This window comes from Eptesicus fuscus, chromosome 3, assembly GCF_027574615.1.
Source record: "Eptesicus fuscus isolate TK198812 chromosome 3, DD_ASM_mEF_20220401, whole genome shotgun sequence".
In the NCBI taxonomy this organism is placed as follows: Eukaryota; Metazoa; Chordata; class Mammalia; order Chiroptera; family Vespertilionidae; genus Eptesicus; species Eptesicus fuscus.
This window is the reverse complement of record NC_072475.1, coordinates 52,678,272-52,692,956: the sequence shown is the minus strand read 5'-3', so window position 1 is coordinate 52,692,956 and position 14,685 is coordinate 52,678,272. Positions and strand designations below refer to the sequence as shown.

At 39.8% G+C, this 14,685-nt stretch overlaps 2 protein-coding genes across 3 annotated transcripts in view; one reads left to right on the top strand and one right to left on the bottom strand.

Annotated features, from left to right (window-relative positions):
- The window catches only part of PPP1R2 (protein phosphatase 1 regulatory inhibitor subunit 2), a 36,693-nt gene extending 34,915 nt beyond the window's left edge, over nt 1-1,778 (top strand). For both annotated transcript variants that reach the window (XR_008555560.1, XM_008151619.3), the window contains one exon: nt 1,104-1,778. Coding sequence is in view for 1 of the 2 variants with exons in the window: in XM_008151619.3 (XP_008149841.1) it covers nt 1,104-1,150 (47 nt within the window). In the remaining variant the exon portion in view is untranslated. The remainder of the gene's footprint in view (nt 1-1,103) is intronic.
- Nucleotides 1,779-13,894: 12,116 nt separating this feature from the next.
- Nucleotides 13,895-14,464, bottom strand: LOC129148572 (calmodulin-1-like). The gene has a single exon (XM_054713849.1). It carries the CDS (start codon nt 14,401-14,403, stop codon nt 13,954-13,956), a length of 450 nt encoding a protein of 149 aa, XP_054569824.1. The 5' UTR covers nt 14,404-14,464; the 3' UTR covers nt 13,895-13,953.
- Nucleotides 14,465-14,685: the final 221 nt, after the last annotated feature.

Below are 14,685 nucleotides of genomic sequence, written 5' to 3'. Positions count from 1 at the left end.
TATTCAGCATTTCATTTCCATTTTATACACTATAATCTGTTTAGCTTATATTTAATTTGAACAAACTCTATTTTGAATAATTGTTGTATGTTTTTAAAATTTATTACCCATTTTTAGTTGGCCTTTCTCCTAATTGGCCTTTGTTTCCCATTTACCTATATCTTAGTGATTTATTTTGATGTATTAAAAATGAATGTTTCTTTGGTTATGAGTTTTCATCAGTTTCTGCTCAGACTTTCAATATCAATTCTTAAAGACTCTGTGAATACTTACCTTATTTGCCTCTGGCGATTTGCACCAGCAACACTGTGCCAAAGGTTAAAGGGATTTCTTTTTTTAAACCACAGCTTTTGAAAAGTAGCTCTTTTTGTCTTTCTAGTTGTAAGAAATTAGATTTCACACTTACAGTACATAAATATATTTTATCATTTAAAGGTAATTAAAATTTGTACTAGCTCAGTGCTTTGTTTTTCTTCAGTGGAGATGAAGTACTACTTACATAGGAATATATTCTATCTAGCTTCATAAAGTAACACAAAGATAGAAAAGACTACAAAATAAAACAGAAAAGAAAGTTCCTTATTTATCCTCTACCCTTTGGGTTTTAAAAAAAATATTATCAGCTTTTAATATCTCCAGGTTTTATAGAACCCATTACTTTTTTAGCGTTATTCTTCTCCTCCCTCTCCCCTAACCTCTGTTTTATTACTGTTTTTATTTTAAAAAGTGGCATATTTAGAATCTGAAGAAATATTTTATAATTTTGATACCATAAATGCCAATCTTTTTATAGCTTTGGGTATTTGAGTTATAATTAACTCAGCTATCCACCTGTGCTTTACTCACAGAAATGTCAGTCTGAAACCTTTTTGTCTTGTCACCAAATCGACACTCCAGTTCTGCTCTTTAGAATATTTAGGGGGTATGCAGATTCTTTCATATCAGACTATTTTACCTACATGAAATATACTATATTTGTTTTTTAGATCTTTTTATTTATTAATCATCAATGGCAGTAGAAGGGAACTTTAGCTCAGGGAGTTCCCAGGTTGACAATATACAACAAACAAATTATGTTGATTGCTTTTCTTTTATCTTTGCAGGATCTACTACAGGTGACCAACTGCAAAACAAATCACAGAGTTCATAGAAGAGATTTGTTCAACACTCATTGTTGATACAACCCCTGTTACTATACTTTACTGCTCTTGTTATCTACAATTCATGACTTAAGTACCAAAATGCATACCAATGTTGCCAAGAATTAAATAACTTTAGAGACTAATTAGACTTGAAAATGCCTAATTGATATATATATATATATATATTATTGTGCCTAGTACTTCACCACAAATACAGCATAATATCATCAGTCCAAAACTGCATTACTTTTTTAAGAACACTGGTTAATTTGTATAAGATATTACATAGCTCTATATGCTTTAGAGGTTAAATAATATCTTGGGAAGCGGGAGGGGATTTAATTTATTTTATTCACTTCTAGATGTGATAGCTCGTATAAAATTTTTTAAGTCAAAATCCAGTTGGAACAACAGATTATATAGGCTGATAAATATTCAATCTGAAAAGTATTTTAACACATTTCAACTTGATTTTTCTCTTTAAATAAAAAAGATTACAAGAATTACTATTGCATTTTCTGGCCTACTACCTTTAAAATTCCTTTTGAGTTTGTTTATGTTTTCAGGGAAAGGATTAAACTTTTTCCTCACGTAAACTAGCTTTATTCACAAATAAATTATCAGGTTAAACTTGCACTAATGTCTGCTCTTCTTTTGTACACTTAATTGGCAGACTTCAGATCAGTTTTTTTAACAAATATAATTTTAATATAGTTTCAGCATTCCCTTTATATGACTGTCCTAACCACCTGCCTTTGTTTCCTACTCCTTTCCACATATATACACACAATAATCCTTTACCTTTATAAAGGACTAGAGGCCCAGTACACGGATTTGTGCACCAGTGGGGTCCCTTGGTCTGGCCTCCAGGGATTGGGCCAAACCAGCAGTCCAACATCCCCCAAGGGGTCTTAGATTGTGAGAGGGCTCAGCAGTGCACGAATCTGTACACCAGGCCTCTAGTATGCATATTAAGATATTTGGTTAATCTTTTTTCACCCTCCCCCATGCCCCTTCTCCTCTGAGATTCATTAGTCTGTTCCATGTTTCCTGTGGGTTGAGCATCTGCCCCCTGGTGATCAGTGCACATTATAGCTACCGGTCGACTGGTTGCCTAGGCTTTTATATATATAGATCATAAAGATTGCCGTAATCTAATATTAGGAACTCTTCCTTCTCTCACATATTCTATCATTTGTTGCAACAATGAAAATCTTATTTTGACTATCAATGCCTTTTTTTTTCTTCTAATATGTGGAGAAAATGGATTTAATAGCAGTACTATGGACAGGAAATACAATGCAACTGCAGAATTTCTACACCACTCTGATTTACAGCCTGCTAATTAATTTGCTATTACTAGTTTATTATTTGACTTAAATAGACCTTAGGAAATAACTGAGGTTTTGTTTGCATGATGAGAGAATGGTGTGTAACTAATGATATGAAGATAGTTCCTAATGAACACTTTTTAATTTAAAACTTTACTCTCTGCTTTAAGGGAATATGATAATGTATACTATGACAAATGTATTTTATTCTTCTAAAACAGTAAGATTGAGATTCCCCCCCCCCCATAATGAAGTGCAATTCCTGTGTTTCTTAGTTTAATGATAGTTTCATTTTTAGTCAATTATTTGTATCTTAATTTTTTGTTAGTGCCCAAAGAATCATTATATGAACAGACTTTTAAATAATTTCTGTATATTGTACATATGAAATGGCTTTTATTGAACAGCTTATCTTCCACTTACAAGTTTATGGAAATATCAATATGTTAAATAAATAAAAAGTGGGAGAGCCCTGGCCAGTGGTCAGTTGGTTGAACGTCATCTGAAAGGTCACCTGGTTCGATTCCCAGCAGGGCACATACCAAGATTACAGGTTCGATCTCTGGTCAGGGTACTTACGGGAGGCAACTGATCAACGTTTCTCACATCAATGTTTCTCTCCCTCTCCTTTCCTCTCTCTAAAAAATCAATAAAAACATTTTTTTTTAAAATGGGAAAATTGTTTGCTATTACAAGAATGTTATTTTGAATGTATTTCTAAAATAGAATCCAATCAAAGCACTTCTGAACTGCAGGTATAGTATTCTAACTATAACATGTTAGCTATTAGTAGCACCAAACTATTTCTTGAACTTCAGTCCCAGGCAAACTCATTTCTCGTTTTTAAGAAATGTAGAACCCTACTGGTTTGGCTCAGTGGGTAGAGCATCAGCCTGTGGACTGAAGGGTCCCGGGTTTGATTCGAGTCAAGGGCACATGCCTGGGTTGCAGGCTTGATCCCCAGTAGGAGCGTGCAGATGGCAGCCGATCAATGATTTTATCTCATTATTGATGCTTCTATCCCTCTCTCCTCCCTTCCTCTCTGAAATCAATTAAAAAAAAATACTAAAAAAAAAAAAATAATAAGAAATGTAGATAGTTATCTCAGAAAAGTAAGACATGGCAAATAGCATGCCCAGTAGGATTTTAGAAGTCAAATGTAACTAAGTAAAACTTTTTATCAAATCATGAGTTTCTAATTAACATGGTATTGGACTATATAAAAAATGAACCTTTATGATTCAAGTTAGATTTTCCCTTTGGAGAAACTTACCTATCAATGTTCAGTTCTAGCCAAGGTAGATTTTACATTTTTTTTAATCAATATTACTTCCTCAGCTTAACTCTTTTGGTGTCATCATTTCTACTCATTCATTTTTTAGTCTGAAATTCAGCAATGATGTTCTTGAAAATTTAATAATAAGATGGATTATTAAAGTAAGAATAAATTGAAGATTAAGGAGAAGTGCCATTTTTCCCTAGACTTATTTTGTTTACATTTTTCCTCTTAAATTGGTACACTAAATACCTATATATATAAAACGCTAATATGCAAATAGGCCGAACAGCCAGTCACTATGACATGCGCTGACCACCTGGGGGTGCTCGTGGAACATGGTGGGCGTTGGCCATAGCAGGATGGTGGAGCAGGTAAGCAGGGGCGCCAGACCAAGGCGGGTCACCAGTCGCTGTCATCGGGGCAAGCCTCTGGTATTTACTGAAAATTATTTGCTCCTGCACGCCATGGTCCCGCCCAGCGCTTGCACCTGCTGCTGGTGCCAGCTCCACTCACACCCACTGCCTGCAACCAGCACCAGCCCTCATCGCTCATGTCAGCAGGTGCGAGCGGTGGCTGCCAGCCCCGATCGCCCCTTAGGGCTTCTCCACCTCCCCCTGCTCCTGACAGGCGATCGGGGCCGGGAGCCGCCTCTCACACCCACTGCTGGCAATTGCCCCACTCGCACCCACTGCTGGCGATGGAGCCACCGCTCACACCCACTGCTGACGCCAGCTCCACTTGCACTTGGAGCCGGAGCTGCCACTCGCGCCCACTGCTGGTTCCCGGTGCCAGTCCTGATTTCCCCTGAGGGCTTCTCCACCTCCCCCTATTCCTGCAGGGCAATTGAGGCAGTAGCCACCGCTCACACCCACTGACGGCGCTGGCCCTGCTCGCGCTGCACCATCAGCAGGTGCAAGCAGGGCCAGCAGCATCAGCATGTGGGAGTGGCAGTGGCGGGAGGAGGGCTTCTGGCAGACGGGGGACCTGGGGCCACGATAGGAGGGGCCAGGCGGGGGCACGAAGGATAGGCTGAGTCCTGCCCCTTTGCCCACTGCAGCCTCGCAGCCCACAGTTCCTTTCAAGGTACACAAATTCGTACACTGGGCCCCTAGTATTGTAATAAAATACAGTGATTGACAATTGCCTGTCTGTGGATTTTTTTTGTCCAACATATCTCAGGATCATGTTCCATAGGCCAAGTGTTCTGGATACCAGGAGAGGATTTTGGACTACATTGTGGTAGGGAAGTTTGTTTAGTTGTGAAAGAAATATTAACAAAAGATACAATTTATTGGGAGTCTTTTATTTGCTCTTGCCCCGCATTTTGCTAAGACACTAATATAATCACACCAACCATGTAAAGCAGTTATTCCTTTTTATAAAAATACTTTTATTGATTGGAGAGAGAAACATCTAATTGCTATTCTACTTATATATGCACTAGAGGCCCAGTGCACAAAATTCATGCATGGGGGGAGGGGTGTGTTCCTCAGCCCAGCCTGCACCCTCTCCAATCTGGGACTCCTTGAGGGATGTCCAACTGCCCTCTCACCATCCAGGACTGCTGGCTCCCAACTGCTCGCTTGCCTGCCTGCCTGCTTGATTGCCCCTAACTGCTTCTACCTGCCAGCCTGATCACCTCCTAACCACTCCCCTGCCAACCTGATTGACACCTAACTGCTCCCCTGCTGGCCCAATTGCCCCTAACTGCCCTCTCCTGCCAGCCTGGTTGCCCCTAACTGTCCTCCCCTGCAGGCCTGGTCCCTCCCAACTGCCCTCCCCTGCAGGCCTGGTCACCCACAACTGCTCTTCCCTGCTGGTCATTTTTTGGTGGCCATCTTGTGTCCACATGGGGATGGCCATCTTTGACCACATGGGGGCAGCCTTCCTGTGTGTTGGAGTGATGGTCAATTTGCATATTACCTCTTTATTAGATAGGATTCTTTGGTTTCTTTTTGGATATACCCTGACTGGGGATCAAACTCGCAACCTTAGCATATTGGACAATGTTCTAACCCAGTATTCAGCAAACTCATTAGTCAACGGAGCCAAATATCAACAGTACAACTATTGAAATTTCTTTTGAGAGCCAAATTTTTTAAACTTAAACTTCTAACCCCACTTCTTCAAAATAGACTCGCCCAGGCCATGGTATTTTGTGGAAGAGCCACACTCAAGGGGCCAAAGGGCCGCACGTGGCTCGCGAGCTGCAGTTTGCCGACCACGGTTCTAACCAACTGAGCTACTCAGCCAGGGCAAGCAGTATTCTTACCAGTACTTTGTAAATGAAAATGCTCTTGGTCACGTTTTTCAGTCTCAATGTATGTCTCATACATGCTAAATTACAGTTTAATCTCAGATCTAACTATAAATTTTATACTCTATCCATGCATTTTTCAATATAGAAAATTCATTTTAGAAGTTACACCTTACAAATTAAACTTTATTTGGATTACAGATTTACATCCTTTGCTTTAGTAGTAACATTTTTTTTAGGTTTTTGAAGGTTTTTTTAGTAGGAAAATTTGAAAATTATTTGAGGATTTTATGCCATTTAGGAAAAATCTCAAAAGCACAAATATTCTATGGTTAGGGATGTCTAAGTGCATGTAATTTTGCGCATTCTGCAAGTTTGTTTTTAAGCAGGATGTTTTAAACTCAGAACAGGATTTTTTTCATCAATACCAAGCTAGCTTATAAAAACAAGCATGTCATATCACTATTTTTTTTAATGTTTTTATTGATTTAGAGAGAGGAAGGGAGAGGGAAGAGAGATTGATTGGCTGCCTCCTGTACACTCCTTACTGAGGATTGAGCCCACAACCTGAGCATGTGCCCGGACCAGAATCTAACCTGTGACCTTTCTGTGCATGGGAGAAAGCTCAACCAACTGAGCCACACCAGCCAGGGCATCACAGTATTTTATTACAATGTGTTTAGTGTACCAATTTAAAGGGGGAAATGTAAACAAAATAAAAATCTAAGGAAAAATAGCACTTTGCTTTAATCTTCAGATTCTTCAACAATCCCATTTATACCATTTTATTTTATTATTAGATTTAAAGAACATTACTGCTGAATTCCATGAAACCTTCAGTCCACAGCATATTCCATGAAAAGGATTCCATGAGCACATAAGCTTTGCACATACTATAAACTTTATTATCCTACCCCCTTGAAAACTGATGATAATGCACATCATCATATTAAAGGGCTTGAGACATCCTGCATAAAGTATGTGTTTAAAACTTGGTTTAACCTAGCAATTTTAAAACATATTTCACCATAATCACTCCACTTCCCCTTTTCCCTCAAGTAAAATCCCAAATAGGAATTGGGAAGGTGGACTAGGGTCTCCAATATCTTATGAAAGTTGAAGCTCCTAAAATAAGAACAGTTTACCTTTGAAATAGGGAAGATGTGATAGAAATAACTGCACAATATTTACGGATTGTACCTAATTTGCCAAACATAAGACCTTAGTTTTTGGTAAATTATTCAAGAAACTAAAATACATATCCAGGACAGATGAGAGTATGGTTAGTATAAGCTGCTGTGGTTTAGTATTGCTATGACTACAAGCATAACTTGTTTTATTGCACTTCGTCAGATACTGCCTTTTTTTTTTTTTTTTTATAAATTAAAGACTAGACCCTGCGCCAGCACTGGGAAACCAAAGAATTTGTGTGACTCGATTTATTGCGGTGGCCTGAAACCAAATCCACAATATCTCTGAGGTATGCCTGTATTGTGCAAAGAATTGCTGCTTTAAGCAATTTTCTAAAATGCCTTGTCCTCCCCATCAGCTCTTGCATAACTGGCTGACAAGAGCGCATCTGCTACTCATTGGGAAAATAAAAGAGCAGATAGCAAGTCTCCCTAGTCTGGATCACAGCTGCAAGCCTTAGTTACTACCCCAGCCAAAGTGTTTTGAGGGTGTGGGGTTTGGCTTCTACACTTTAAATGTGGATTTGACTCACCTAGTTTTTTATTTGAGAAATTATTTGGAGGAGGTAATTCTAAGAATAGCTAAGTGAGGGTGGAATCGGCCAATATTTAGTCATGATTTTATCTCAACTGCCCAACATGAAATTTTTTTCAGTTAAGTCTGCCAGGTGAGGGTTAAGCATTTCAGTTGTATTACCAGCTAGAGGCCTGTTGCATGAAATTCACGCACGGGTAGGGTCCCTAGGCCTGGCTGGCGATCGGGTTCCCCACCTCCTCCGGAGCCACCACCACGCAGTTCCCCGCCTCCCCGCCGCCTCCTTCCGTCACTCCCTCAGCACCCTGCCACCACCGCTAGTCACCTGCCATGTTCCAGGCCACCTCCAAGTGGTCAGCCCAGGTCTCTGGGTTGAACTCATGAGGCGACAATTTGCATATTAGCCTTTTACTGTATATAGGCTGGGAATTACTGGAATTGGAAGAGAAGGCCTATAAATTTTTATTCTCTGTTTAATTCTTTTTGGATTGATGACAGTGTTGACTGGAAATAGAGGAGGAGTGAGCAGGCTGATCTTTTGTATCTTAATATCATTTGACCTCACTTTTAGGCAAAGGAGATTATAAGCAGCTTTGCAGCATGTTTTAGTCTAATAAAATTGTTCAACTTAAAAAATTGTTACCAATAATAGACCTAACAAAACAGGAAGAAGAAAGGTGAGTTATACTCTTGTTTAGTTGCACTCCCTAGTATCTGAGTATCTCTTACATAAGCAATTACTTAAAAGACAATATATTTTCATCTCCCCATGAATGAGATGCCCAAGTGAAAAATAAGTAAGCTCTTTATTGTAGGGCACCATGCCAAACTAATTGGGAGATGTGAACATAAAACTCCCTGCCTTTAGAAATTTTCAAACTTTCATGTACATATAGAGCAGATAGTACTTCTTTGGGAGAACAAGGAAGAAGTAAGCAATATACTTACTCCAGCCATTCTCTGGGGCCTTTCTGGTAGGGAAGGCTGGGATAATTATTAGCAAGACTTTGTTACTTAGCAGATTTTTATGTAGTTTCCCTAAAAAAAAAAAAAAAAAAAAAAAAAAAGGTATTATCTCTTTAGTCATCTACCACAAAATTGTTAGTAGGCAAAGTAGATCCCACAAAAATCAGAAATCTCAAATGATTTAAAAAAAAAGCACAAGCTAATCACTGAAACCAGTTTGGCTCAGTGGATAGAGCGTCGGCCTATGGACTGAAAGGTCCCAGGTTCGATTCCGGTCATGGGCATGTACCTTGGTTGCAGGCACATCCACAGTGGGGGTTGTGCAGGAGGCAGCTGATCGATGTTTCTAGCTCTCTATCCCTCTCTCTTCCTCTCTGTAAAAAATCAATAAAATATATATATTTTTAAAAAACAACCTAATCCAAAATGTTGGCTTTCAGAAGTTGAAACATATTTGTGGATTTTTGCCAATTAAGCTGCTGCTGTCATTTTAATAATCCCTAAATCATTTTTTGGGGGTTGGAGAGAGGGTCTGGTCAAGACCACAATTAATGGGAGTCCCACTCAAGTTTGAACTCAGGTAATGTGTTCTGGTTCAGTGATAACTTTGACAAGCAAATTGGTCCCTACTTCCCCAAGTTTAAGTGACTTGAGTTTTTCATAGTAAATCACAAAGTGTGGAATTCAATCTAGAAATTTTAAAAGCAGCCTTAGGGAAAATACACACACACAATTGGCCAGATTGCGCAGCAAATTGGACCCAGAATGGTATTCCCTTTTATTTTAAGTTTTTGTATGTAGACCTAGACTAGAATAATCTGGAATTTTATGATCTAGATGAAGGCACATGGGTAAATGTAAGGTTGAGGGGAAAAGATGTTTATTTTTTAGGACATAATTAAACATTGATTGAGCACCAACTATATGCCCAGGTATATGCTGGGCAGTGTGCATAAAAAGATAAATAAAAGGTGGGTCTTAGAAAAAAGGTGTGTAATTACTGTGCCCAAAATCAAAACAAGATCGGTAGAATAGAGGGTTCAGGATGCCCATTGCTTACATAAGATGTCTCCCAGAAAACAAATATCATGTCCAAAACAACTCTATTTCCCCCCAACTATTCTAAACTCTTCTATCCCCCCTCAAAACATTCTCCCCAAATCAATAACTTAGTACAATATTATTTCTCAACATTGATTGCTTTCATTCTTTCAAATATGCAGAAACTGTCCAGTAGTAAACCTTTTTGACTCTACCTCCATGGTATATTAAATATCTCCCCTTTTCCAATCCCTACTGCAGTGTCCTACTCAAGCCACCATTATACTTTGCCTGTACTCCTGTCACAGCCTCCTAAGTGATTTCCCCACTCCCAGTGTATCCCTTCAAGTCCATTTTCTATAACAAGAAGTGTTACTTAAAGCCTGTCAGTGATTTCTATACTGCTTAAGAATGAGTCCAGAAATTCTTAGAATGGCAAAATTGTACTGGCCCCCACCTACTCTTCAAATCTTCTTGTACTACTCTCCTGCTTTATTATTACAATCTTTTTTTTCCAGTTTCTCAAATTCACAGTTAAGCACTTAGACACTAGTAAGTTTCTCTGTCTGAAATGCTCTTCATAAATTCTTCATATTGTTTTTCTTCTCATTATGTAGGTACCGTCATAACTTCTCCAAAGGTGCCATTCCCTGCCCACCCTACCTAAAAAAGATGTCTTTTCTATTGTTCTCAGACTCTTGTTTCCTTATTTTATTTGCTTGGCTGTTGCCTGACTTCCTCATTAAATAGAAAACTCCATGAAGGCAGGAGTTCTTTTACTTCTTCCAGTACTTGTAGAGTTTTGTATGGGCCAGCTCAATAAAAGCCTCAATAAATGGTGGTTGAATGAATAAAGAGAAGATAATTGGCATAATATGATTTACCTTTTCCGTCCTATTACCCTTTAATATCCATACTTAATGTTTGAACACCAGAACTGGGAAGGATTTTAAAAATCAAGTAGCCTAATGGCCTTGTTTTGCAAAGAAGTCACCCCAGGCAAAGAGAAGTCAAGATTACCCAACTGATTTTTGGCAGAGGAAAAACTAGAATCTAGTTTCTCTGACTCCTTATTTTTCACAATAAATCCCTCTTTGGATGGAACAGCTGTGACCTTGTCTTGGCTTGGTGTTTTGGGTTTTTTTTTAATGTGAAGAGAGTTAAGAACTCATTATTCAGGATTATCTGAAAATCTCACCCAAGTAAAATTCTCAAAACAACCCTAGTACCAAATCTCTGACTTTTAAGCATTTTGGAAGTAAATCTTGTTAAAGAAGGTGCATTTTCTAACATACACAAGCCAAGGACCCTAGGTGTAATCTTAACTTACCGACTCCAGTTTGCTCTGAACATTGATTATTGTATTGTCTGAAATACAACCTTACCCTCAAGATCCCCTTGAAGGGTTTTTCCCTGGGCCTTAATATGCTGGTCTTTTTCAAAAGTAAGACATCTGAGGGTGGTTACCAGCTCTGGGTGTGGGCTTTGTGACTTATTTTGCTTGACGCCAAGAAGCTTGTTTTCATTTCCAGCTTCCTGTCTTTGTTTCTGGCTGTAATTACCAAAAAGCTCACGCCAGGGTGAATGGGTGGTTAGGTAGCACTCCTTGAACTACTCCCAGCCCTGCTTGTTTTAGGAAGCTCTTTACACTTTTGAGAAGATATCAGTTGTCAGGTTCTGTGGCCAAACTAGAACAGAGTCAGAAAAGTTCTATGAATTTTGAGAACCAGACTTGGAATACTTTGAACCATTAGATTTTTCTTCTGTCCAAATTCTGGAAAATTACACATGTTGGTGAGATTCTTATGAAGAATTAAAATGGTAGGACATACTTTACCTAATTCTTCTATTATTATTGTTATTATTATTATTATTATTATTGGCTTAAAACAAGACATCTATTATCCCACACTTCAGGAGGCCAAAATTCTGAAATCCAGGTGTCCGCAGGGTTGGCTCCCTTTGGAGGCCCAGAGGGAAAATCTGTCCCCATTCCTCATTCCCAGCTTCTGGTGTTGTTTCCAACGTGAATCCTTGGCTTGTGGACACATCACTCCAATCTCTGCTTCCAGCTTCACATGACTTTCTCCTCTTCTGACTCTTCTGGGTCTTCACGTGCATGACCTTCTTTTTTTTAATTTATCTTTTATTTCAAGAAAATCAATTTTAAATATAATAATGTTACATGCAATAAACTAATATTTTAAGAAAAATTATCTTAAATATGAATGCGTGCAATAAACATTAATATCTCAAGAAAAACTATTTTAAATATAATGCCACATGCATTAAACACCAATAATTCAAGAAAAACTTATCTTTTATGGTGGGGGGGATAAAAATTTTTTTTTATTGGAAAACAAATATACAACTTGGAATGGATTTGAGGCAAATTGTGCCATAAGCAGATTTTCTTTAAGTGGCTAAACAAAGTTTAAAAAGCAAGTAACAATAAAAGAAAATGTTTCTGTTACAGGACCAGCAATACAAAAAAATAGTGTACGGGTACCTGGATAATACACCCGTTTTGCAATAGTGCAACTTTTAAGTGCATATTGTTGACTGTCCATAGTCCATGCAGAGTTACAACTCCACACTTTAACAACAACATGCTGACAGTTCCTAAAGAAAACTACTTTTAAAAAGGCATATCCAGATGTTCCCTCATTTGACCAACTCCATATAAGTTTAGATGTGCAGAAGGGCTTAGATATATCCAGAGTAAGGCACATGCAACATGTTACTTGATCAATTTTCTAAAATAAGGTTTCAGGACAATAACAGTAAGATAAGGGAAGAAAACATGGAGGAATGAAGTCCTAATTACTATACATGCACATTTTTTTGGCAGTAGGGGGAACCTTCCTATATAATAATAGACAAATATGCAAATTGACCATACCTCCGACACACCCACAAGCCACACCCACAAGCCACGCCCACCATCCAATCAGAGCGAGCATGCAAATTAACCCAAACCAAGATGGCTACAGCCACAGAGAGCAAGGTTTCCTAGGTAACAGAGGAAGCCAAGCTTTCTGCCAGCCGTTGCAGGCCTAAGCCTCCACTCAAGCTACAAAGTTTCAATTTTAGAAGGTAAACAAATTCAAACAAATGGCGGCAGAATGGAGCTTGAGAGAGCAGGCCAGGGTTGCCGCTGGCAACAGGGGAAGCAAAGCTTTCCACACACCCTGGCCGGGGCCCACCTGCTTAAGGCAACAAAGTTTCAGTTATAACCCCAACACAAATGGCTACCAGCCTCAGAGGGAGCCCCAGGCTTGGCTCTGCTCCAGGCTACAAAGTTTCAATTGTAGAAGGAAAATAAATTCCAGATACCAGGGCCTCCGCTTGCGTTGCCAGGGGGCGTGGCCAGCCTGCAAACCACCACAGGCCCCTCGCTCAGGCCACCCCACGCCCCAAGGGTACCCCACCCTGATCAGGGACACCCTTCATGGCAAACTAGCTGGCCCCCACCCCTGTACCAGGCCTCTATCCTGTCTAATAAAAGAGTACTATGCAGATTGATCATCACTGCAACACACAATGTAGCTGCCCCCATGTGGTCAAAGATCCTGCCCCCATGTGGACACAGGATCGCCACCACAAGATGGCCAGCAGGAGAGGGCAGTTGGGAGGCACCTGGCCTGCAAGGGAGGGCAGTTGAGAGGGACCAAGCCTGCAAGGGAGGGCAGTTGGAGGTGATCAACCCTGCGGGAGAGGGCAGTTAGGGGTGACCAGGCCGGCAGAGGAGGGAAGTTGAGGGCAAACAGGCTGGCAGCAGAGTGGTTAGGGTGTGATCAGGCTGGCAGGCAGAAGCAGTTAGGGGCAATCAGGAAGGCAGGCAAGCAAGCAGTTGGGAGCCAGCAGTCCTGGATTGTGAGAGGCAGGCAGAAGCGGTTAGGGGCAATCAGGAAGGCAGGCAGGCAAGCAGTTGGGAGCCAGCAGTCCTGGATTGTGAGAGGGATGTCCGACTGCCCATTTAGGCCCAATCCCACCGGTGGGATCGGGCCTAAACGGGCAGTTGGACATCCCTTGAGGGGTCCCAGATTGGAGAGGGTACAGGCTGGGCTGAGAGGGTACAGGCTGGGGTACAACCTCCCTCCGTGCACGAATTTCGTGCACCGGGCCTCTAGTTTATAGATAAGTTACAAACAAAGAAAAGGCAAATAAATAATTTTGTACAAGAAATTTAACACATTCTGTACAATACCTTCACTTTGCTGTCATCATTTGTACAAACTCTTCATAGTTTACTTGACCATCACCATCAATATCTACTTCCCTGGTCATTTCATCAACCTCTTCATCTGTTAACTTCTCTCCAAGGTTTGTCATCACATGGCGAAGCTCTGCTACACTAATATAGCCATTGCCATCCTTATCAAACACATGGAATGCTTCTCGAATTTCTTCTTCACTGTCTGTGTCTTTCATTTTTCTTGCCATCATTGTCAGAAATTCTGGGAAGTCGATTGTGCCATTACCATCAGCATCCACTTCATTTATCATGTCCTGTAACTCTGCTTCTGTGGGATTCTGCCCAAGAGACCTCATTACAGTTCCCAATTCCTTTGTTGTTATGGTTCCATCACCATCCTTGTCAAATAGTGAAAAAGCTTCTTTGAATTCTGCAATCTGCTCTTCAGTCAGTTGGTCAGCCATGCTGCAAGCGCTACCGGTCTCCGAGACGCAACTACACAACCAGTCAGCTTGCTCGCTCCACTCGGACTAAGAAAAACTATCTTAAATATAATATTACATGCAATAAATATTAATATTTCAAGAAAAAAAGAATTTTAAGTATAATATTACCAAAATTGTACCAACATAGTATGATATCACAAAAGTTGTAGGAAATATTCTGCAAATAACAGGATTACTTCTTTTTTCTTTTTTTAAAAAATATATTTTATTGATTTTTTACAGAGAGGTAGGGAAAGAGAC

Coding starts and splice junctions, on each gene's coding strand:
- LOC129148572 (XM_054713849.1), bottom strand. CDS start 14,403: ATGGCTGACCAACTGACTGAAGAGCAGATTGCAGAATTCAAAGAAGCT.